The 25,188-nt window shown below is 34.9% G+C and overlaps 2 protein-coding genes across 2 annotated transcripts in view; one reads left to right on the forward strand and one right to left on the reverse strand.

Moving 5' to 3' along the window:
* LOC150094691 (uncharacterized) overlaps positions 1 to 25,188 on the forward strand; it is a 326,662-nt gene that overhangs the window by 39,858 nt on the left and 261,616 nt on the right. The gene's annotated exons all lie outside the window — the stretch shown is intronic.
* LOC150094693 (beta-1,4-galactosyltransferase galt-1-like) lies at positions 14,240 to 15,451 on the reverse strand. The gene has a single exon (XM_090411633.1). It carries the CDS (start codon positions 15,449 to 15,451, stop codon positions 14,240 to 14,242), a length of 1,212 nt encoding a protein of 403 aa, XP_090267759.1.

The raw sequence follows: 25,188 nt of genomic DNA on the forward strand, positions 1-25,188 counted from the left end.
ATCGATGACAACACTATCAGCAAAATTTTCTTTTCTAAGTTGGTACATCTGTCATAAGCATCCATGTGAAATTGCAAGTCATTCTATCAAGTAGTTTGTTTTATACAGCTGTCTGAAGCAAAAGTGTGGTCTGGATCCCTTGAAATGGATAAAATTGAGTATCGTGCGGTTATAAAATTCTTTGTAAAAGAAGGTTTAACGCCAAAAGAAATTCATTCGAAGTTCATAAACGTTTATGGGCAACACCAAAAATCATTGATCAAGTGCACGATATGGTATTGGATGACTGGCGAGTCTAAGTGCGTGAAATCTGATGCTAGAGACATTTCAAAAGAACGTGCGAGATATATTGTGCATGACGAATTGCATATGAAAAAGCTTTGCGCAAGATGGGTGCTGTTTGGATTCTAGCTTGCTCACAACGGATCAAAACCGCACTCGCATGAAAATCTCTGAACAGTGCTTGGTGCGTTTTAACAACAATAAAATTGATTTTGTGCGTCGATTTATTACCATGGATGAGACTTGGATTCATCATTACACACCAGAATCCAAATAGCAATCAAAACAGTGGACAGAAGCCGGTTGTTCAGCGCCAAAGAACACAAAGTCGGTTCCATCAGCAGGAAAGATCATGGCATCGGTGTTTTGGGATGTTAAAGGCATTTTGTTTATTAATTATCTTGAAAAGGGTAAAAGAATAACCAGAGAATATTATTCCCATATTTTAACCAGACTAGAAGAAATAATGCGTGAGAAAATACCCGGTTTGCAGAAGAAAAAAATCATCTTTCATCAGTACAATGCACCTGCCCACAAAGGTGTTTTTGCAGTGTGAAAATTTTAAGGGATCTGCAGTATGAATTGTTGGAACATCCACCCTACTTCCCAGATTTGGCTCCCTCTGACTTCTGTCTCTTCCCAAAACTAAAACTCTTCCTCACTGGTCAGCGTTTTTCTTCGAATCAAGAGGTGATTGCAGCTGTAGAGGGGTATTTTGCAGAACCACTACAGGGACGTGATAATGGCGCTGGAGCATCGCTGGAATAAATGTATTAGTCTTGAGTGAGATTATGTTGAAAAATAAAAATAATTTCAAAATTATAAATTCGTTTTTTTATTGTTAGGCCGTGAACGTTTCAGACCACCCTTGTGTGTCCCATTACAATTATGATTTTTTATTTATGTTTTTATATGTAGATGATTAAAATTGTCACAAGAACAAAATCAGAACTTCCTGAGAGATCTCAAAATTGAGATTATATTTTAAGTAGTACGAGCTTACTTTTAATGGGTGCTTTTAATGGGTTCATATTCTTAAAAGATTCGTTTGTGCTCTTCCTTGTACATTTGCTGTTTACTAGATGTCGCTAAAAGGGTTGTGCAATCTATCAGTAACTTTCTATTTCATAATAAATTTAACTAGAGATAAACCGAGACTATTATTAAAGACGAAACCTTAATTTTAACGCTTAGACTACTGTACAGTGTTCTCATTGAAGTAATACTTTAAAAGAAATATTTAAATCAAATATATAAAAAACATAGAATTAGATATTGTTTTGGATGGTCTGACCACTATGAAAACGATATTCTGTTTGAACATAACTGTTCTGGTTTGTTTTAAAAACTGAAATCTTCGGAAATAAAATCGCATGAAGTCTGAAATGAAACCCAAACATTTATTTATTTATTTTTATCGGTATTATATTATTTCAAGTTTCTTACAAGTTTTAATGTTTGAGCTTCATTCTATATTTAATGCGATTTTATTGGCGAAATAGTACAATCAGTACATTTTGCCGGCTTGGTTGTCCAAGTTGTCAGTTTATCCATTCTCCAACTAAGAGGCCTGAAGGTTCGAATCCCACAGTGTGCACGGATGTTTGAAATTGCTTTGTGAAAGATGAATTTCATGAATTTCATCATCATCCGGAGTAAGACCACCGCCCCCCGCTTACTGCTGGCCTGAAGTAGCTTGAAAAAGTTCCATGTTTGGTGTCTAGAGCGTGCTTTACAAATTATGTAAATATATATATATATATATATATATATAATTAATAAAATAAGAAAAAATCCTTACCCCATCCACGGTACTAATAAATTCTAAGTTTACGCCCAAAAAAAAGTTTTTTTCTATTTTATACCTTTTTCAGTATTCATATTAAATTTCACTATAGTGTTTGAAACAGTTGCCTAAATTTATTGACTAACTAGTACAATCAGTATTATATTTATATATGCAATACTGATATAGAAGAAGCTTATAGTACTATATAAAAGTTTATATAATACTGATATATAGAAGTTTATATAATATATAAATCCGCGCAATTAGTTCAGTGGCTATGCACCTCGCAACCATAGGCCTGGGAAAGGAGTGTCCTGGGTTCGATTCCCATGGATGCCGTGAAGAGCGTAGGGGAGCTTAGGATCTTGCTCAGACATAGCTAAGTTAGCCGGTCTTGGGCGTGGACTGCAAGGTTTTCTCCCCAGTTTATCTGGGGGTTTTCATCCCGCAAGCAGGCAAACCGGCCTTGAGAACTCAACGCCTCTACAGACATAGGATACACCGTGGTATCCTTTTTTCAAGAAAATAAACACCTTATTCTTGAGTACGGTCGCAGTTAAATGAATAGAAAACCCTCTACACCGCAAGATAAAGAGGGAGAAGGAAGAAGCATATGTAATTTATATAATAATAATTCGCAGAATTATTTACATTTGCAGAATAGAACACCTCATCGGCTTTGTGTTACATTCAGAAATTAATAATTGGTGTTTATTTTCTTGAAATCAGAGACAATAATGGCACTCGTCGTTGCTGCATAAGTAACAACGTCAACAAAACTTATTATCCCTTAGCCAGCGTTTCCCAAATGGTGGGTCACGACCGGGAACACCTAGGTTTTCACTCTCGAAAACCTAGGTGTTTAGTTTTTGGGTTTTCTTTTTTTCACGAAACTCTAAAATACAAGTAAATAGCGTTTAATCGGAACTAATGAATAAATTCTTTAATTAATAGAGACGAAAAACGAGCTTCGTCCGTGTCCGCGTCGCCATTTCACAGTCTCTTTGTTCGCGGTAAAGTAACCTTTTTACAGTGAACACAGAATCTGAGACAGAATTCAGATATTGAATCTATGATTGAACTGTCGTGTGATACGGCACTCAAAGACAACTTCAACACAATACCACTGGTGGATTTTTGGCTGTCTTGCCGTCAAGCGTACGCAGTTTTAGCAGGAAAATTTCTAATGCCTTTTGTCACAACCTATAAGTGTGAAATAGGGCTTTTCAGCACTGGTTTTTCTAAAAAATAAATATAGAAACAGATTGGAAGTCTAACTGGATTTAAGAATAAAGTTATCATCTTTTCCTTCCAACCTGAAGTTTCTAGTTAACAAACAACAGCATCACACTTCTCATTAATAAATTACTTGGCTTTAGTTTAATTTCTTTATGTTTTTTGTAATAGTACATGCTTCTTTATTATAATAATAATAAATGAAAACTCTATTCAAATCTGTTTTATTTTACCTGTTGGCCATAAAAATTTTAGTGGGTCACTAAGATAAGTATTAAAATAACCGGGCCACGGAAAAAAAAGTTTGGGAAACCTTGCTCTAAGCTTAGAATTTCATATTATTCCTGACGCCCTTTATTTCATGATAAAACTTCTCTGTTATCTGGAAATAATACCCTTTTTTCTCAATAGAAGGTTGATATACACACACTGGTATCACAGAAAACATAAAAATAGCCTCGAAAGCAATTTGACTCTTTTTTTCATTGCATCCCAATCGGTCATTTCGTGTTTAAGTAAATACATATGTTGCTGACATTATTAAAAACTAAAGATATACTTTTTACTTACGTAAAATTGAATATCAGAGTCGACAACAAGCCTAAGTTTCACGCTCGCTCTAATGGGTTCATTACAGGTTCATTCATATACTGTGTTCATCAGTGGCTCTACATCAAATCAGATTAACACTTCAGACAGTGTTCTGAATGCAGTGACATTTTCGGTCGACGTGACTACATTAGAATACTTTAAATGACATTCATTTCATATCACTTCAGACAGTGTTCTGAATGTAGTGACATTTTCGGTCGACGTGACTACATTAGAATACTTCAAATGAATTATTAATTCATTTCTTCTTCTTCTTCTTCTTCTTCTTCTTCTTATTACCAAAGACCTCCAAGAAATCAGGGACTCATCGAGTGAGGCCACATATGTAGACCACCACCATACCTTTTGGTGGTCTACAGGTTAAAATCCAACTTATAGACCACTCACTAATTGTTTCAGTGTTTCCCAATCATTTTCGAGTCGCGATCCCCCTTCACAATTGCATAAAAAGGCATGTTAATAAGGTAAAGAAAACACATTAAAATAGATTTTTCAGAATATTATTCTGCCCTAATATTTAATTAACCTACATTTAATACGATGATTGTACTTACATCTGGCCAACCAGCTTCAAAATTCGCGGCTGAGTGTTTGTTAAAGCCAACCTCATGTCATCCCCAACATTCAGTCTGTTTCTTGCCTTTGTTTTGATATGAAGAAGCGTTGAAAATCCACTCTCGCAGAAATATGTAGAGGCAAATGGAAGTAAAACTCGAAAGGCAAACATGGTGACATTTGGATATGACTGGTACATAGCACACCTTTGATAGTTTCAAGTATCCACCGCGGTGACCATTAAGTCACTTCCGTTCATTTATCAAAAATAAGCGTTACGACCACTAGTAGAATATTGCATTTAGCCATATCGAAATAAATAAGTGTTTTAAACATTCGTGGTGAAATTTCCTATAAAAATAATTGCAGCTAAAAATAACCCCCTTGAGGCAACCCCCTTGAGGATCGCGACCTACGGGTTTGGGAACCCAGGGGGCTAGATATTCCAAAAACCCTCCTTTAAAAACCAAACCATGTCTATATCATCGCCAGGTGTGAGGCTACTGTCTTGCTTATTGTGGACCTGAAATGGATTGAAAAACACCTGCCATATTCACAGATGTCCATGCCATAATAACTATTCAATTATAGAACTAAAACGCTGTCTACCGTTCCAGGCTATCGATTTGATTACCTGTGAGTTCAATAAAACTTTACACATTATGTAACTGCATATCAGTTAAAAACACCGTATGTATAATGCGAATGACTTTAATCCATGTATTAAGGCGCCTTCATGTTATGGTCAGTAGATGAAATGACTATTTATTTGAACCATCTTAAGAGGTCCAAATCATGTTATCACATCCTGCATACCTTAGTTCTTCATAAATTCCATGAAGAACAAAGTATGTGCAGAATGTGACATGTACTTGTTTATAAAAAAAAACTCAGAAATTCGTGCCAACGGACAATAATGACTATTCAGTGTGGTGTGAGACCTGAAGTTGCATGAAAGAGTGCCATGATCACTAGAGAAGGGTTCCTGGATTATCTGATCCTTAGTTCTCTTCGGTAGTTAATGCATTATAAGCTTATAACCTTTGCTGGATTCACAAAGAAAAAATAAGACATAATTAATTTTCCCTTAATCAAAGTCTTAATTGTTTTAATGTATTCCGACTTGACCATGACCGACTTGTGGATGTATCACATAAATGACAAACGAATTTTGATTAGCTACGAAGTGCATTTTTATCAAGTATTATCTGTTTTTCTAAATTAATGTTTGTTGAAACTGAGGAATAGATTAGGAAAAGTTATTCTAAATTATAAAAAAAGTCTTTAAGCACTAAATAGTATTTTATTAGCTGAAAACTGTCGTCATCTTAATCAAATACTGAAAACAAGAATTGAAACAAGTTCTCCAGTTGTATATCCTGATAATCAACAAAAACACACAAAATAAAACTCATAAATGGAAATGGAAATTTCTTATAGATTTGCATTTACTATTGCCTCACATCATTTTATTATTTTTTTTTCATTTAATTCACGATGAACCGTTTACAGCCACATACCATTTGCTCAAATATACATCAATATTTATTAGCACAGAAAATAAAAAAGAAGTGCAGGTTAACAGTTTTTCGCCTAAATATATCACCTATATAAAATAAAATATATCTTTCACCTTCTATGGCATATAAATATATGAAAAATAATTAGGAAGGTTACTGAGAGATTGCAGCACCTTCTTGCAAAAGCTAAAAAAGTCCACTTTAAATTTACGGCTTTACTATAGTTAAAATCACAAAATACTATTTTGGGAATAAAATACATGGTGACGTTACTGCTCAAAGAGTTGATCTGTGAAATATTAATTGATAGCAATGAAAGTAACTTTAGCATTATGCCATGATTTGTTTATTGTATTCTTGATGGTTCAACATTTCAACATTCCTGAGTTTGTTATTGAATGTTCAAGAAGAAAAGATCAAGGTTTAAGATTACGAAAATTCTAATTCTCTCTCGAAATGTTAACGTCATCTTTTAGTAACCAAAGTAAAACTGTTGGTTATATTTACTTGAGTGTCTAAATGAACTCTAGTAAAACAATGAACCGAAACTTTCATCTAAATTGCAAATTTCGATGCAAGATTTTTTCAGGAAAATGTTTGATTTACTCTTCATTTTTTAAAAGTTATTAATGAAGATGTTTTCTTCATTAATAATCTGAACACTTCCTGACAGTGCACGGTACCACTTACTTAATATATGGGCATCTTAAAATGCACCCTGAATGCCATGCAGATTTTACCACTATAGAGAGAAGACTATGTAAAATAGTTTGGTTAGAGAGAATCAGCAATTCGAAGCAGAATAAGCCAGGATAGAAACTGAATCTACTCATAAGAGAAGATATTGTAGCATGTTACATTGCAGGTATGGTGGCTATCTGAAAAATTGCTGTGCAGGTTGGACATCCGAAGTATGTTGCTGGAAACATTACACTAGAGTAAGAAACAGAAGGTAATATTTGCATTCACAGACTTTTTACAGTATCATTTGGATATATAAAGATTATCTGTTAGGATATGTTTCTGTATGCTTAAAAAGAAAGCTCTTTAATATGTGCATTGTTCCAATGTTGATCTATGGAAATGAGGCATTGGCAACGACTTGGGAAGGCAGGTTAAGTGTGGCCCAGAGAGCCTTGGAAAGAAGAATGTTCCACATAAAAAAGAGAATAGAATTAGGTAGTTTTTTGGGACGGTACGTGACGGTGTGGCGTACTGCTTTTCCTGCTAGCAAGGAATGCGTACCGGCACCTATCGTTTTTTTTTGTTTTTTTTTTTAAAGCACTGGAATTAGGAACAATAAAATTAGATAGACTGTAGAAGAGGATATCGCAAAGTACTGTAAAGCATGTAATTCAGGATGCGCTGGCCATATTAGTAGATTGACAGACGAAAGGTTCACAAATTAAGCACTGAGACGCCAAGAGAAGAAAAGAGAAAGAACGGTCGCCAAAGAACAACATGGAGCGATGATCTACAAAGGTTGGACATGAGATGAACAGTGGCTAAAGACGGAAAGAACTGGAAAGTTAATGGGGAAGATCTATATCGAAAAAAAAAGCGCTGGAATTAGGAATAATATAATTAGATAGACTAGAGAAGAGAAAGTACTGTAAAGCATGTAATTGAAAGAATGGTCGCCAAAGAATAACATCGAGGGATTATCTACAAAGGTTGGACATGAGATGATGGACAGTGGATAGAAATAATGAGAGTTTTAAAATTTTTATGTGATTCTGACTGATTGACTGACTGATTTTCCCTTTCAGTCGTTTCCGACCGTAGGTGACTTTGTAGGCATTGCCCACAAAGTATTCCTGGTGAGATTTTTTTACAGGGTAGTTCACCATTGCTTTCCCAAATCCCCCAATTTTATCCGGGCTCGGGACTGGCATATGTCTGGCACGTATTCATGACTGTAATCCATGTATGTTCACGGGGCCAGTTTGCCTGTTCTGGGGAACGAAAAATCCGAGTTTCCTGGTGAAAAAAACCCTACCTCCGTATGAGACCGGCTAACTCATCTTTCGTCGAAAGAGACCAGATAAAGGTTCCTCACGTCACTGATGAATCGTACCCAGGTCTTTCCGACCAAAAGGTTTCGTCTATACTGACTGAGTTACTGAGGCATGTGATTCTTACACACTAAATGTTGTAAACCTATATTACATTAGTATAGAATTAGTATTAATTCCTTTTTTATTTTTACTGATTTTTTACATAATCCTGCAACCAACGTTTTAGAAACTAAAAACTTCCCTAACTTTTCCAAGTTACTTCAAGCTAATGAACGGGGCGGTGGTCTCACAGCAAGCGTTGATATTAATCTCCCATCTAACGTATGTAGCCTATTTGTTAGAGCAGATATGCTAACACTTGGCCAATTAGGCTGGCGGAGAGCGGCTAAATGAGATTATTAAGTTTATCCTGTAATGGCTGTTGCTTTTTTTTATCATGCTAGAAAATGTATCTATATTTGCGTACCTACATTTGGTCATATTACTGAATATCACTTGTATTTCGATCTGTCACCGGAATACGTTTACATATCCTTGGTAATATACATACGTTTTCTAGAATAGGATATGTATCCGTATTTTAACAATCAAACAGAAAAAAAGTTGAAAAAAATATAAAATTTCATTAAGTGCTAAATTTTATATGAAAGGTTGTAAGATGAAAACTGTATCTATTAAATTTAGAAGCATGCTCTTTCATATCCCTTTTTACTTTTTTAAAAAATTATAATGGAAGGCAATATATTTTTCATCAGAGTTGTGTCTGTCAAGCATCTAATTATCACTGTTAAACTGTCCACACTCGAGTTCTTTGGAATGCTAACTGATAAAAATCATACAAGGAAATTTCGAGTTTAATTCTGAACATTTAGCAGAGAATAACCAAATAATAATAATAATAATAATAATAATAATAATAATAATAATAATAATAAAATTCCACCAGTGCATATAATAATGGGAATCTGAGAAGTAATTGCAGTAATAATATGCCTGTCATCTAACTAGAGTGGGCTTTAATAGTAACATGGGCCGGTGATAACCTGTCATTAGGAATACTGTAATAATAGCCGAGTTTGAAAAAACGGAATGCTTACAATTAAGAACGTAAAAGCGGGCTCATAACCCCACGTTGCCATATTAGAACAGTTACCACAGCAGAGTATTGATTATGTCGTATGTCATAATACCAAAAATGTTTTATTCAAGTTTTGCTTTACTGTTTGATTCAAATAGCTACAAGCTTTTTGAATCAAATTCATATACAACAGGTGATATATAGGTTTTTTTTTAATTCAGGTATAATTCAGTTATTCCAAAATATAAATATAAAATAACAAATTTATCAAAAAAGTATAAAGTTACTAATATCTGTTTATATCATAAATAGATCCCTATTATGTAAAAAATGTAAAACAGTTATGTAAATAATCACCCTATAATGTAAAAAAAATTAATTTTATTTTACAAAATTAGTTTTAGCTATGGAAACATGTAAACATATAACACATAAACAATATTATATTCATTGTACATGTACATATAAAATTAGAGAAACAGGATCGTTATGCAAATATTATTAAATGCAATTGTTTTTGAAGAAGTTCCAATATTTTTATTAAAATTTTGGGTGGATTTTATTTCTAACTGAGAAGAGTGGGTAAAGATGTTTGATATCTTTATCCACCAGGATACGATCCTAAAAAGAAAATCGAATCTTGGGAGAATAGTTTGTTCCCTCTCGCTCCCCCTCTCTCTCTCTCTCTCTCTCTCACACACACACACACACACACACACACACACTGTGTTATATGAGCGATGCGTCCTGTCTATCAACCAAAACAAAATATAAAACTTTTCTATCTTGTGTGTTAATGTATCACTATTCAGTAATAACGTACTTTGAAAATCTAGCTCTTATGAATGTTTTAAGGAAAACGTAATCGTTTAATATCTTCTTCAAGATATTAAGCACACTATAGACCTGAAATGACCATTGAAAAAAAGGAAATGATACAAACAAAACCACTAGATTGTGCAAATAATGGCTGTAGTTCAGTACAGTTTCTCACAGCTATTATCATGTCCCGTTAATGTTGTTTAATTTTTATGCCTTTGTTTTCTAAAATGAGCGGTAAAAAAAGAAATAAAGGAAAGGTGTTGTCTACCTATATAGTATAATAAATTACATCTTGCGAAGAATAAAGGCAAACTAAATAGTCATTAAAAATCATGCGTGTACATATTAAATGATGATTTCTCATTCTATATTGCGTTCTAGTTTATTATTTTTTTTTTTGCGGTGGGCATGAAGTTCGGATTTCGAGAATGGCTGTTATTTAAAACAGAGAAATAGGTGAATCAATCGAATCCTGGAATATTCCTGTATGCTTTGGTTTTCTTGATGTGATTTAGAGAGTTTATGCTGGTTGATGCTACATACTCTTTATCTATTTTTATGGATAATATAAGTGAACGATAGTTTTTTTGGACTATCGAATGTATTTTTATATTTATTTGTTCTCTCACCAACTCTTATACAACAATGACCTACTTCAGTTAACCCCCAACCCAATATAGAGTTTTGCAGATGACACGACATTGCACTCCTCCCTTTCATTTGATAAACCTTACTCTGCACAAATCACCTCAAGCTACAGAACATCAACCATCATTGCCCTCAATTCTGATCTCTGGGATTCAGATAACCTCGTCAATTTCAATGCTAGCAAAACCCAGTTCAGCCTTATTTCTCACAAAAAAGAACAATTTTCTGCCAGTATTAGTTTTGAAAATACTCAAATTCCTAGACAAGATGGGATTTCTCTTCTTGGAATCACCCTGACATCAAGCCTCTCTTGGCATATACACATCACAACCATTGCATTCCCTCAGCTTCTAAAAAACTAGGATTTCTGTTTCGCTCAATGAGTTACTTCACCTCTGAATGCCTGTTAATCTTATACAAATCAAAAATACGCCCATATATTGAAACTGCTCTCACATTTGGAAGATGGGGGGTCCCTAAGAGCTCCATCGAAATGCTTGACTCAATATAGAGGAAGACAATTAGATTGATTAATAACTCACTTCTCCCCCTTTTGCACAGGCGTTCGTTTTCTTCTAGATTTGTATTATGTAAATACTTGTATAGGTAGTCATGGCAAATGTTCATCTGAAATAGCATCAATAATTCCCCCACTCAGTACTAAGTTTGAGTACTAAGTCTCTAATCTAGATGAATTTGTGAACTATGAATTTGTGAACTGTACTGAATGGAGTACATTTATTTTATATTGCCATAAACTCTATGCTTAACTACATTAATTTATTTTCCTTATTAAGTTTGAGATTTGAATGTGATTTATTCGATTGTAAGCCGAAAAGCATAGAATTCTGTATTGGAGATATCCATGAAAAAATAATGCTATTAACATTTTTACATGTGATAATATTTGGAAGTACGAGTAATAAAGATTGTCTAAATACAGCTCGTAATATGATTAGTTAATTACATGATGTGCTTTCTAACTGAAATTACAGTGATTTTTTTCAATCTAATTTTATGTAATGTTTAACATTACAATATCCATGCAATTTTAGTTGAACTTGCTTTTCATTTCGACATAAAAAGAATACTTCCATGAAGAAAAGTTAGTTTTGCATATATCATTTCTCAAGTTTAAATAAAAATGGCATATTTTGTTTTGTGACATTGGTATTAATTTATTTGATTGGAACGAATTTAGAACCATTTTCAGAAATTCAACATTTTTCAGCAAATTTTCAATGAGATGGTAGGCAGCAGCACTATCTGAGAAAGTGTTAGCTCTTTTCTATCATGAAAATTAGTATGAAGGTGAATTATCATGTCATGGAACAGTCTTTGAGTGGGGAGAAGGGAGATGAGCCCATTTCCATCTGAATGGAATATCTGCATAGCACAAGATTTCTCCCTGTACTCTCTAAAGATCAGCGTATGGTGCGTGCGTTTATAGCCACTTTCACTATTGATCCATTTTGCTTTTAGATGATTTGTCATATGAAATTTGTAATTTGCTCTGTTTCTGGTCATTAGTGTAGGTTTGATTGTTGGTGGCGCAGTGCCAGTTGGATCCTGATAGTAGCCAATTACAAATTAAATGTTGTCACTTTTTTATATTCTGAAATATAAATATAACAAGTTTCATCATAATACTTCCAACAGTTAGTGTTCCCCAGACAGCTTCAGTCGACTTCCTCTAGAAGAAACGCATTTGGGTGTATTTCTTAAGCTTTTAAACTACATTGTTAGCAGTACATCAGTAGATGTGTGAAACGATTGTATGCTTCTTACAGCCAATAAGGCTTAATAAGACATGTTAATTATACTTTTAAGGTTTAGTACCAATTTACGGTAATCTTCAAAACCGGATGTATTTCAGACTAGTCAGATATATTAATGATTACGAACATCACTTTAAAAATGTCCGTTTTCAGCGTAGGTGGATGCTTAATTATTTTCTATAAAAGCGAAGTTCAGTTGCAATTCAATAATCACGGTTTTTTTAAAGTCCTTTTGTGAAATATGTTCAGATTACACAATTTTGCAAGGCAGCCAGTGGCGGATTTGCATGAGTATTGAATAATTCAGAGTAATGGATAATAACTAATTATATCTATCGTTTTTTCTTTGTTTGTTTGATACATAGTTGCACTTGGGATGGTGCAACTGGGATGTTATTACTTAGAGCAATAATTATTGACTTCAGTAATATTTTATTTCTTATTTGTTTTTTGCATGTTTTATGTATAATTCGAGACATCCTTTTCCTCACCTAAATACATAATCAAGAGGTTAGTATACGAGCCATATGGCTTCATTTCGGCGATGTAAAATTAAGTTAAAATTAAAATTAGGTTAGTATAGTGATTTCTTTTAGTGGTTTGGCGTCATTTGTAAACCTTTCTCATCAGTGTTAAAGGATATTTTGAGGAAATTCATTCTCTTGAAATCTAAGTTGGCATGACCACCTATGTATGAATTAAGCGGAAAGTGCATCCACCCACACACATCAGCGGAAATATCTCGGTGAAACAACAGCACGTCTAAATTATTTCTTTCCCCAAATGTAAATTATCGTAAGAGTTTCAGACGAAATTACCTAAGAACTCTACCCAAGGTAGATTTTCTTTGCAATCTGGCACATGCATTGTTGACTGCCCTCTCAATACACGAATTAATCTGTATTTCGAGAAAAGACAAAACGTTTTCATGCCTGAAGCCTGCCTGGGCTTCCAATAATAATAATAATGGCATCCAGTACTGATATACTGTCTATAGATTTCCCAACAAATTCAGTAAAGATCTCAAATGCCGACTTTCATTACATTCCATGCAGATGGACCGGAGATATTATATGTGTATAGATGGACAGAGAAAACGAACAAATAAATGTAAATACATTGTTGTGAAAAGTAAGTTACTTGGCTAAATGTTTTTCATTTCAAATTGGATTAAATTTGAAATGAAAAAAATTTAGCCAATTTGTGATAGACGTTTGGAGCTATATAATTCACCTGAGGGGATCGTTATCATAAACATATATTGTGTCTTTGAGATCAAATTTGATAATTATTTGAACGTTTATTATTTATGTTATATGTATTGCTGTATTTATTCTGCTTATTGATTAAAGATTGGTTTACTTGTGTATTTATTTAATACTGATCGCTGTTTATAGTAAAACAATACCCTTCATTACGCAATGGACGGAACGTTTCTAGGTTATGTTACCTAGAAGACATTACGTTTTTGCTGCTGTGCTTATTTTTGAAGCACTGACTAGAAAGCAAGATGATATATCACGTTAGATATTTTTGCGCTCAACAATAATTCGGACTTGTCACATTGACAGTACACTAGCAGAGGGGAAAAGGGAAAATCCTGTCATTGCGACATATGAAAGCCGAAAAACTCAAGAAGTTCAGTGTTAACTTCAATTAGACAGGAAGAACTCTAGTATATTAATTCACTTTAATTTATACATATCTTCTTTTTGTTTTATATATATTTGTATAAAGTTGAAAGCATTATTTTTGCCTCGTTATAAAACGATTTTTTGTACATAGCAAAAATATAATTTTTACTATAAAATTATAAATATAAAAATATAAAGGTTATTCTAAATGTATAGATCATTTAAATTGAGGATCACCGGGTAAAAATGATACAGAATGTATAGCATTCAGTGCTTAATAAATATTTCTTTCCATATATTTATAGCAGCTGATTGTAATAAGGCATCCTTATATTTTTTCGCTTCATCTGCCAGAATTCCTGATTTATAATTTTTTTGACATGCTCCCCGTCTGTAATGATGAAGCAGAGCTTTATTTGGAGGCACATAAAACGGTTCGAATCCACTTTTATGTTGCCAGGGGAAATGAATTCCTCCATAGATAATTGAATAGGATTTGACAATATATTTTGATCTTAACAAAAACGGCCAAATTATATTTTCTCTTAAAGTATGTACCTGAGTTACTAGCGGAACAGATAACAACGAAGCATTCAGATCGGGTGGATATTCTAAACAAAAAAATGCTTGTCTGATTACGTAACTCCCGAAACGTTTTTCTTTCTTTGTCATATTTCGCAGGTCTCTCAAGAGTTCCTTTAAAGTAAACTGCTTCATAGGAATTATAAATTCGTCAAAATCTACCACCACAACATAGCTATATTTCTTCATATTTCTGTATATACAGTCGTTAATATTTGCCAGTTGTCCTATTTGCCAAGCTTTTGAGAAGTTCCTGTGGATATCCCACAGAAGTACATCAATTGAATATTTCTTCTGCAGTTGTTTAATAAATGCTTTCAAATTGCTGGTGGAATTAAAATCATAAAAGGTGAAATGGTCCACATCTAGAATTTTGTAAAATGCAACAAATTCTGCAAGGGCAAGAGTATCGTTAAATTGACGAAACATGGGACGAACACATACGGCAATGCTTTCAGAACTTTTGTCTACAGTAAGTGACACAACTGGTATCCACTTCGATGTTTCGTTGGAATCGTGTATATGCATGGCTACCGCATTTGGTTTTCGTTCCGAAATGCATACAAAAAAGGCTGCTCTATACTTCAGAACCTTATGTTCTGGAATCACATGAACGGTTGAAAGTACCATAACATCTTCTGCTTCCCTTTCATAAATAATTTTGCAACTGATATTCATTTTATTCTCTTTCTGGCTATTTACAATTCCCAACACAGATATAGCAGTTCTGTTGTCGTTCCTTTGCCGATTCCAGTAAGCTGAATAAACAGCAATTTTGTCACTTAATGATTCCCACCTGTTGACAATATCTTGGTTATCGTTTAACTCAGTTAGGCTGTTTTTAAGAATCAGATATTTCAGAACATTATAGGCAGATCGACTGACATCATTATACATCATTACATATATCGCATAAAAGATTGAAACAGCCAGTACATAAGTTATACCTTTGTGCATCATCATTGTCATGAACAGCGAATTTAAGGCTGGAAAAAAAATGCACAGTTAAGTCACTAATGTAGTTATACACTGCTATTATGAGATGAAACTTAAGTCTTATAGAACGTAAACATAAAACTTATACTAGTTCCTAATTCTGCATACAAATTAGCATTATAATATATAAACTATACTATTCAATAGTATACTATATTTGAATCCTTGTTTTGTAAGAAGTGGATTATATTACAAATTCATTTATAACATCAATTGTAAAAAAGTCTTATTTTTATCTCATTTTATTTTACAATATATAACAATAATTAATATCAGCATATTATGAAGACTTAACATATGTAGTAAACCAGGAATGCGAGGAAATTTATAACAGCAGCCAATCTTATATGGATATAGTAGGTTTTTCCCTCCTGGAAATATGTGTTTCTCGTTAAACAAGGCGAATCGACAGAAACAATACTCTCAATTAACAGACATAATACTTGAACCTCATAGGCTGAGTTGCAATCATAGTTGTTTCGACTTTAATTCCAATCAGCCAACCCACGAATAAATGCCTAATGTTGCATTAGCTCGGTGAACGATGCACTTTGGTTTAAAAGACCTGGATTAGAATCCCATCTAGAATGTGACGAATCTTTATTAATGCTTTTAACTTGAAAGTGTGTTAACCGATCTCATACAAAGGTGCAGTAATTTATTCCCCCCCCCATAATTTTGAGTTTTTCATCCCTCTAAACAGAAAAACCAGCCAGAAGAACACACTCAGCTTACATATGCATATTACACTGAATTCATAGCCTTAGTTGATTCGGTAGTAATTCTCGATGATATTGGAAAACAAGTCGTCATTGCTGTTGGAATTATTGCCGCTTTAATTCTCTGTAGTTGTAATTTTTTTTTTTCAAGAGTACAGTTCAATCTTGCTAATTGATATTATTCGTTGGAAATTATGATTTGACTTTGTTGTTCTGCAGTATCTTGTGATAAATTTCTTTTGCAAATACCGTACCATATTTATTACTTATCATTTATATATCAGTTTTCTTTTTTCTGGAGGTTGTAACACTGGCGAGATTCCTTTCTCTCTCTCTCTCTCTCTCTCTCTCTCTCTCTTAGCTGGATAGCTGGATGAGATGCACTTCTGTTCACCATTTATTTCCGCTTTAAAGCAGAATGATGTTTTGTTTATATAGATATTATACATCACTACTTCGAAAATGCATGACGCGTACAAAATACTTATGACCTTTGCCAGTGGCACACCCAGGATTTAATCTTTGGAGGGGAAGCCGAGTTGAATAGACGATTTGAGAATACACACTACGCATCGCACACGACCTATGACTGAGCATCTGCAATGATCGCCAATACATGATACCTGTGATCTACTCTTGTCCGGCTCGGGCAAACGAAGTAGCGCTCGGTCCGCCCAAGCACTACTTCGTTCGCCGTGTGTTCACAGCGGCCGTGATTCCCGAGAGCTACAGGGTATTCCCACCTTATGTGACCGCTAATTCATAAGTAGTATAGAAATAGAAGACACGACACAACATAAATAAAAAAAAATGAATTTTAATTAGGAAAAGATTTTTGGAAAATTTTCTAGTGTTTTTTTTTTTTCCTTTTTCTCTTTTTTTTTTGGGGGGGGGTGCAAGGGCCCCTTTCTCTGGGTGCGCCACTGACCTTTGCGAAGCTTGCAGCTTTCTGCAGACCAATAGATATGCTCATTCCTATAACTATATAACTATTTAAGTTTTAAAAAGAAGTCCTGAAAATAATCATTATATTATTCTTAGTTGGCGTCTTATAAATTGACATGGCATAATATTTAGGGAATGTGCATCATATATGGGCACTTTAGAGGCATTTTGTAATGCGCTGTTAGTGCTATTGTCACAGGGGGATTGTATTCTACCTCTTTGTAATGCATATTCCCATAATGGGCATTGCGTTACTTTACAGTCCTCAAATTAATGATTCTTTTGTTAACACTGGGTTTGTTATGGATTTTCTTTCGGCGAGATGCTTCAGAGCAAGCTTGTCATAGAAGGGCATCTATTTTGAGTCTTATTCCATTTGCTTGCACTTCAGTATGCACAATTCGAGTTGGCATATATATTAAAGGTGACGTATAAAGTGTTTAATTTTTCGGAACTACGTAAACAAAATACAGAAAACAAAATTTAAATTAAATTCTTAATGCTTCAGTTCTGATTTCTTTCTTTTATTTTCCACATAACAAACCTTACTATACTGCTTATGTTCTCTAGCTAGTTGAACTGAAGTCTATGTATCAGCCGTCACAAGAAAATTTAGGACTCATTACAACAAAGAATTGTCCTACAGAAATTCAATTATAAATTGGATGAAAGGATTTAAAAGGACTGGTTATATTAACGACAAGCTACGAACTGTAGAGCAAGCTTTTACAAACAGTTCACTAAAATCAGTATTATCAGCTTCATTGGAAGTAGGTGTTTCTTCTTCCAATTCATAGTTTACAAAATTCTCAAAGCAAAATGACATCAGTGAGCAGACATACCATGAAAGATTACATTTCGACCATCATTTTAATGAAATTAAAAATAGTGCCTATTTTGTTGACAATTTTTGTGTAGTGATGAAATGTTTCACATTAAAGGCAAGGTTAATCGCTATCGTTTCCATATTAGGGTGAGAGAAACGACATGAGGTTGAAGGAACATAATAGGGATTCTTCTAAAGAGCCTAGAGTGCTCTAGGAAAATTACAAGTAACAAATGAATTCTTTTTTGTGGGAACTGTTTCGAATAGCGAAGCTTTTTATTTGAAAGTGTTTCAGAGTTACTTTATTCCTGAGCTGAAGCGATCAAGCATCGACAGTACAATCTTTCTGCAAGATAACCTTGCTGCTTTGCCGAAAGTGTTGGAGAATTTTTAAATAACTTTTTTTATTTTTATCTGAGAGACGGATCGGAAAAGGTGGGCCAGTACCTTAGCTTCTAACTCCTCAGTTGGAACAAACTTTCGCTCTCTAAACGATTTTCATACCAGGATAGGATAACCAATGTGATCAGTGCTATAACTCAAACCAGCGGCGAAAGTGTTGGAGGTACTTTAAAAATATTCCTTTAATTAAATATGCTAAATCTTGAATAAATTCCCTCTTGGTTACATTTTGCGGATTGTTTATATATCTTATATAAAAGTGAAATTATTTAAAAAATTCAAACTGAAAACTGAACTTTTCATCCTGTATGGTTTAAAAATGCACTTCTTAATTCTTCTCACAAATACGTTGTGTAACGAAATTATGCGGAGCTTATTTTTATCGAATTCTGTATTCCATTGCAAACCACGTGGCACTCCAAGCTATAAAAAAAAACAATAGCGATGTACGTTAAATGACTATAGTAGTTGTAGTGCATTCATGCATGGGAATAGAGTGTGATTTAGAATTGAATTCCTACTAGGTATTACTGTAGACTGCATATTTTTATCGAATACGGCATACCATTGGCAAACTACGTGGCACTGCAAATCATAAAAGCAAAAGCAATCATAAAAGCAATATACGTTAAATGACTGTAGTAGTACATTCTAATGGAAATGGAGTGCGATTTAGAATTGACTTCCTACCAGGTGTTACTGTAGACTGCATATCAATAATTATTTGTGCAGCAAAATTACGGCATTCAAGATTAATTGTTACTGATATCATCACCATATAGAAACGTAATGCTGCAAAGATTTCCAAGAAAGTCGTAAGGACAACAAGGTTGTAAGATTATAAAAAAAATGTGCGTTCTTTCACTTTGGCATTAGCAGGTTCTCTTAACCAGGAGTTCAAATCTTTCTCATATCTTAACAGGCTTTTGAGTGAAAGTTGTTACTGCAAAGCCTCGGTTTCTCCCAGTAGTGACAAACCATATACTGTATGTGCTTCAGTATAGTTGGTGGCACGTCAATCTCATAATCAGGAACCCAAAAGACCAGTGTTAAACCAACAAGCCCAAAGTCATTCTCTGAACCTGTAGCGCAATCTGGAATCTGTTGAAGGGCTGACGTCTCCTGACTACATTCCCCCTCCATTTCCGTTCTTACATATTAATTCATATAATTGTTGCATATTAATTCAGTGTTTGACTCACATATATTGATCTACCATTTTTACTTGCGACTTGTTAAAATGTTTGATTTCCAGATATACGAACTGTTGTCATATATCATATATCATATACCAACTACTAATGCAGTATATTCAGGCATGTCTAAATGGGCGTTTACTACCCGCGACTAGCACTAGTTCTCCCGATATTTTCTATCAGATTACGCACTGGTTAATAGATGACTGTCATCAATAAGTGCAAAGCCAGCGGACTCTGACTACATCGGTCCGGGGGGGGGGGGGGAAACAGACATGTGAGCATTTAGTTCTTGTCAGCTAGTTTTTCACATACACTATATGTTGACGATCTTATTGAGATATTGTATAATAAATATATATATAAAGAAATTAAAGTTGTTCTTTTTGTGAACAGTAGATAAGTATATATATATATATATATTGGTGAGCGTTTCAGAAATGAAAATAACAACTAAAAAGAGAAAGGCGTTGAATGTTGTGAATTCAGAAAGTTGTGATTGATGTGTTAGATACGAGGGTGATCTGAAAAGTTTTCGGCCTCGACCGTAGATGGCAACACTATCGGCAAGATTTTTTTTTCTACGTTGGTATATCTGTCATAAGCATCCATTTGAAATTACAAGTCATTCTATCAAGTAGTTTGTTTTATAAAGCTGACTAAAGCAAAATTGTTGCCTGTATCCATTGAAATGGATAAAACTGAGTATCGTGCGGTTATAAAATTCTTTGTAAAAGAAGAATTAACGCCAAACGAAATTCACTCGAAGTTCATAAATGTTTATGGGCACTCTTCTCCTTCGTTTTCGACAATTAAGAAATGGGCTGCCGGGTTTAAACGTGGATGTACCAGCCTTGAAGATGATTCACGTGAAGGACCTCCAAAAAATGTAACAACGCCAGAAATCATTGACCAAGTGCACGATATGGTATTGGATGACCGGCGAGTCAAAGTGGGTGAAATTGTTGAGACTATAGGCATTTCAAAAGAATGTGTAAGATATATGTTGCATGAAGAATTGCATATGAAAAAGCTTTGCGCAAGATGGGTGGCAAGCTTGCTCACAGCAGATCAAAAACGCACTCGCATGAAAATCTCTGAACAGTGCTTGGAGCATTTAACAAGAATAAAACTGATTTTTGTGCGTCGATTTATTACTGTGGATGAGACTTGGATTCAGCATTACACACCAGAATCCAAACAGCAATCAAAACAGTGGACATAAGCCTGTTGTTCAGCGCCAAAGAAGACAAAATCGGTTCCATCAGCAGGAAAGGTCATGGCATCGATGTTTTGGGATGCTAAACGCATTTTGTTTAATTATCTTGAAAAGGGTAAACAATGACCATGGAATATACAATGACCAGAGAACCGAGCGGGTGAAAAGAGGGGAAAATAGTTCCACTGCATAAAGGTGGTTCCAAGACTACTGTTGTAAATTACCGACCGATTAGCATATCAGAAATCATTGTCAAGGTCTTAGAGAAATTAGTCAAGAAAAGAATACAGGATTGGATAGATGAAAATGGGATATTGTATTTGGGACAACATGGTTTTGTGAAAGGTAGATCATGCCTCAGTAACTTGCTCACGTTTTATAACACAGTGACGGCTGAACTGGATAGGGGTAATGGGTTTACAGTGATACTACTGGACCTTGCCAAGGCCTTTGATAGGATACCACATGGAACCCTAATCAGTAAACTGGAGCAGATGGGTATAGATATAAGGTTGGTGAGATGGATAGGAGGGTGGTTGAAGGAGAGATATCAAAGAGTGGTTTATTCAGGAGTGGAGTCTAAAAGACGTCTTGTGACTAGTGGAGTGCCACAGGGCTCTGTTCTTGGACCACTGCTTTTCAATTTGTTCATCAATGATATTGGAAAGGATCTGAGAGGAAGTGTTCACTTGTTTGCTGATGATGCAAAGTTGGGTAGAGCAATTGTGAGTGCACAAGATGTCAAAATTTTACAGGATGATTTGGATAGTTTGGAGGACTGGGCTAGGAAAAATGGATGTCAATTTAATGTGGCAAAGTGTAAGGTTATGCACTTTGGGGCGAAAAGAATAACAGCAGTATATCGCATTGGTGGAATCATACTCCAGGAGATTGATGAGGCCAGGGATTTGGGAGTGTTGGTGGATAGGGAGTTGAAGTTTAGGGGGCACATTGCAAAAGTAACTAAAACAGCTCACCAAATCACTTGGCTTCTGAAAAATACTTTAACATGCAGAGACAAACAAGTTGTTGTTCCTCTGTATCGAGCCTTGATGAGACCCCATCTGGACTTCTGTGCCCAGCTATGGGCACCAGGGTTTCTTTGTGATGGGGAGGAAGTGGAGAGGGTCCAGAGACGAGTGACCAAGATGATAGCAGGTCTGTGGAATGAACCTTATGAGAATAGGTTGAAGATTTGTGGGTTGCAGAAATTGGACGATAGGCGAAGGAGGGGTGATATGATTGAGACATTCAAATTACTGAAGGGTTTTTATAAGATTGATCCAGAAGATATTTTTGATAATATGACTGGTGGTGGGAGGACTAGGGGCCATGCATGGAAGCTGGGCAAGAGCGTGGTTGACAAGGGTGTTAGAGCTAGGTTCTTTACTTGGAGAGTGGTAAATGAGTGGAATAAGCTTCCAGAGTCTGTTGTGGGTGCTACGACCGTGAATGAGTTCAAGGCAAGGTATGATAGATACTGTGTGAATGTTGAATAGTTGTTCTTGACATGATGTTAGGGCCTCCCTCGATGAGTCTGTCGACTCCTTGGAGTTTCCCGGAACAATAATAATAATAATATTATTATTCCGATCTTTTAACCAGACCAGGCAAAAAATTCGTAAGAAACTTGGTTTGCAGAAGAAAAAAAATCATCTTTCATCAGAACAATGCACCTTCCCACAAAGGTGTTTTGGCAATGGGAAAACTAAGGGATCTGCACTATGAATTGTAGGAACATCCATCGTATCCCCCAGATTTGGCTCCCCCCCCTGACTTCTATCTCTTTCCCAAACTAAAACGTTTTTCTTCGAAAATCAAGAGGTGATTGCAGCCGTAGAGGGGTATTTTTCAGATTTCACTGAGAACCACTACAGGAAGGTATAATGGCCCTGGAACATCGTTGGAATAAATGTATTAGTCTTAAGGGAGATTATGTTGAAAAATAAAAATAATTTTGAAATTATAAATTCGTTTTTTCATTGTTAAGCAGAGAACGTTTCAGACCACCCTCGTACTTATAATATCGACTCCAACTGAACTGTTCCGATGATTCATATGTAGTGAAAAAGCGATTTTATTACAATAAATAGCATATTGTAATGAAAGTAAAAAATCATCTGCCAGAATCCAGTTAAGTAAATGCTTAATAACGAAAAAGTCCTAAGTGCAGATGCAATCCAGGCAGAGCCTAATTAAGATCAAAAGAGCCAGAAAGAGGGATTTGAAAGTAAAAATATAGGAGGCAGACGTGTGGCCAAAAATCGAAAGAGTTCAGTATTTATCCTTTTGCATAAGGAGATGATGTGAAGGACTTCGAGAACTAGGGAACTAGTAATTTCTCATGCGAGCAAGATTATAATAAAAAAAATATTCTAAACAGTATGACCAAATTTGAAGCTCAGATGCCTGGAGAGCAGACTATTTTCAGGAAAGATAGGAACACTAGAGATCAATCCTTTGTCTAAGGCAGATCATCAAAAAAAAAAAAAAACCAATCACAATCCTTTACTATACTAATTACTTCCTCATATCTTGGCAGACATTCCTGACATTCGTGAGGAAATCGTTTATCACGGCTTTTAAAAGATTTGAGTCTTTAACGAATAGACATTCGTCCTTGAATAACGTTCGTAACCTTTCAGACTGTTTTATATAGACTTAGATTCTTTGATAAAAAAATAAATTAATTTAAAAAAAAACATGCCACCCACGCTACCTTTGAAAAATTCAGATTCACTGGAAAGACAGACGCGAAACGTCAGCTATACCTGAATCGAGACAATGATCATGCATCACTTTGTATTACTTATGGTTTAAAGTGAGTTATATAAGGATTTAAAGGTTCTAATATTGTGGGAGTCAATGCCGCTGTTTGCGCATTAGCAACAACAAAAAAAAAAAAGCTAAATAACTATTTAGACTGTGTTTCATTTTCGTAATAGCGAGTGACTTTTAATGGTCTTTTGGGATTAACTGGTTGATAATCTTTAGCATCATACAATTTGACACGTACATTAAAGAACATCTTTGAAATATCTGTGTATTCTATTTACATAGTCCACTTTGCCGCCTTATTATTATTTTTTCCTATTTCGTGCAATTAATAAATATATATTACTGTTCATTATTTATATATATTTCTTTTGATAATTATTTCCACAACTGCAAATTAATTTTTATAGTATTAGCGATGTGTTTTAGCAATAACTGGAAGTGAAGCTTTGTTATAATAGCACTCAACAGCTACTATGCTTCATTTAAATTTCCGGCAGCTCGACGGCTTTCGTATATTTATGCACTTGATGCTATACGGTATACTTCATGCATGTACTTACGATAAATAAACAACAATCTTCATTGTCATGTCCTCCCTGCAGAGAGAGAGAGAAGAGAGCTCACTTCCTTCTTGGCATCATTCTTCTCCTTCAACATCTGCATAGATCACCAAGATTAATCACCTCTTATCATACTAAAAGCTTCATATTACTGGTCTGCTCTGATTTTTCGCCTGAAAGGCATCAAAAGAATTTAAATATCTTAGATATCATCAATTGATGGTCCCGACAGTATCTCTCCCTGTTGTACTCAAACATTTGTGCTCTATAATTAATACCCATTGTACATAATGATCAAAATTAAAGTATCCCCGTGTAAGGCCTTGTGGAGGGAGATCCAGTGATCCAAATGCTACAAAACTTTGCAGGAATACGTTGTTGTGCGAAAGCGATATCTGAGAAACAAAAAACTTCCAGAATTCACCTTTAGGAGCCGTTGTAAACACCAAATGCATGGAATCTGAATATAATGCAACTCATCAGGTGCCAGACGGGTTTAAAAAGATGGATACGAGATTTCCCCTTCACTCTAGTTATTAATACCGTCCACAGTGATGGTACTATACCCTTGTCCCAGCTTTGCTCGCGAAGTTGCTACCTAAACAATTGCAATGCTCTTTCTGCACTCCGCAAAAAAAAAAAAAAAAAAAAAAAAACTAGGTTTCAAAATGCATAACCAGGGGCGCTGTATGATGTGCTAAATGTAGATGTAGTAATTTTTCTGTATGTCTGTAAGAAGGACAAAGCGACACAAGCATAAATGACATATTTTTATTCACTTCCATTATGCATTCACTTGTACTGTTCGATGTGCTGCCCGTCCACATGCCACAAGCTGCATCCTTTCAACAGTGTTCAAAGGCAGAACCCAACTGGTTGGGACTGATGTTGCGCACATGCTGCGTTGTGCTGTCTTTCAGCACTGGCAAGTTATCAGGATAATCCGGATAAACCCTGTCTTTGAGAAATTCCAATGACTGAATAAATGCATAG

The sequence above is a fragment of the Typopeltis vanoorti genome, chromosome 21, assembly GCF_054136105.1.
Source record: "Typopeltis vanoorti isolate ZY-2024b chromosome 21, IOZ_Tvanoo_1.0, whole genome shotgun sequence".
NCBI classification, from domain to species: Eukaryota; Metazoa; Arthropoda; class Arachnida; order Uropygi; family Thelyphonidae; genus Typopeltis; species Typopeltis vanoorti.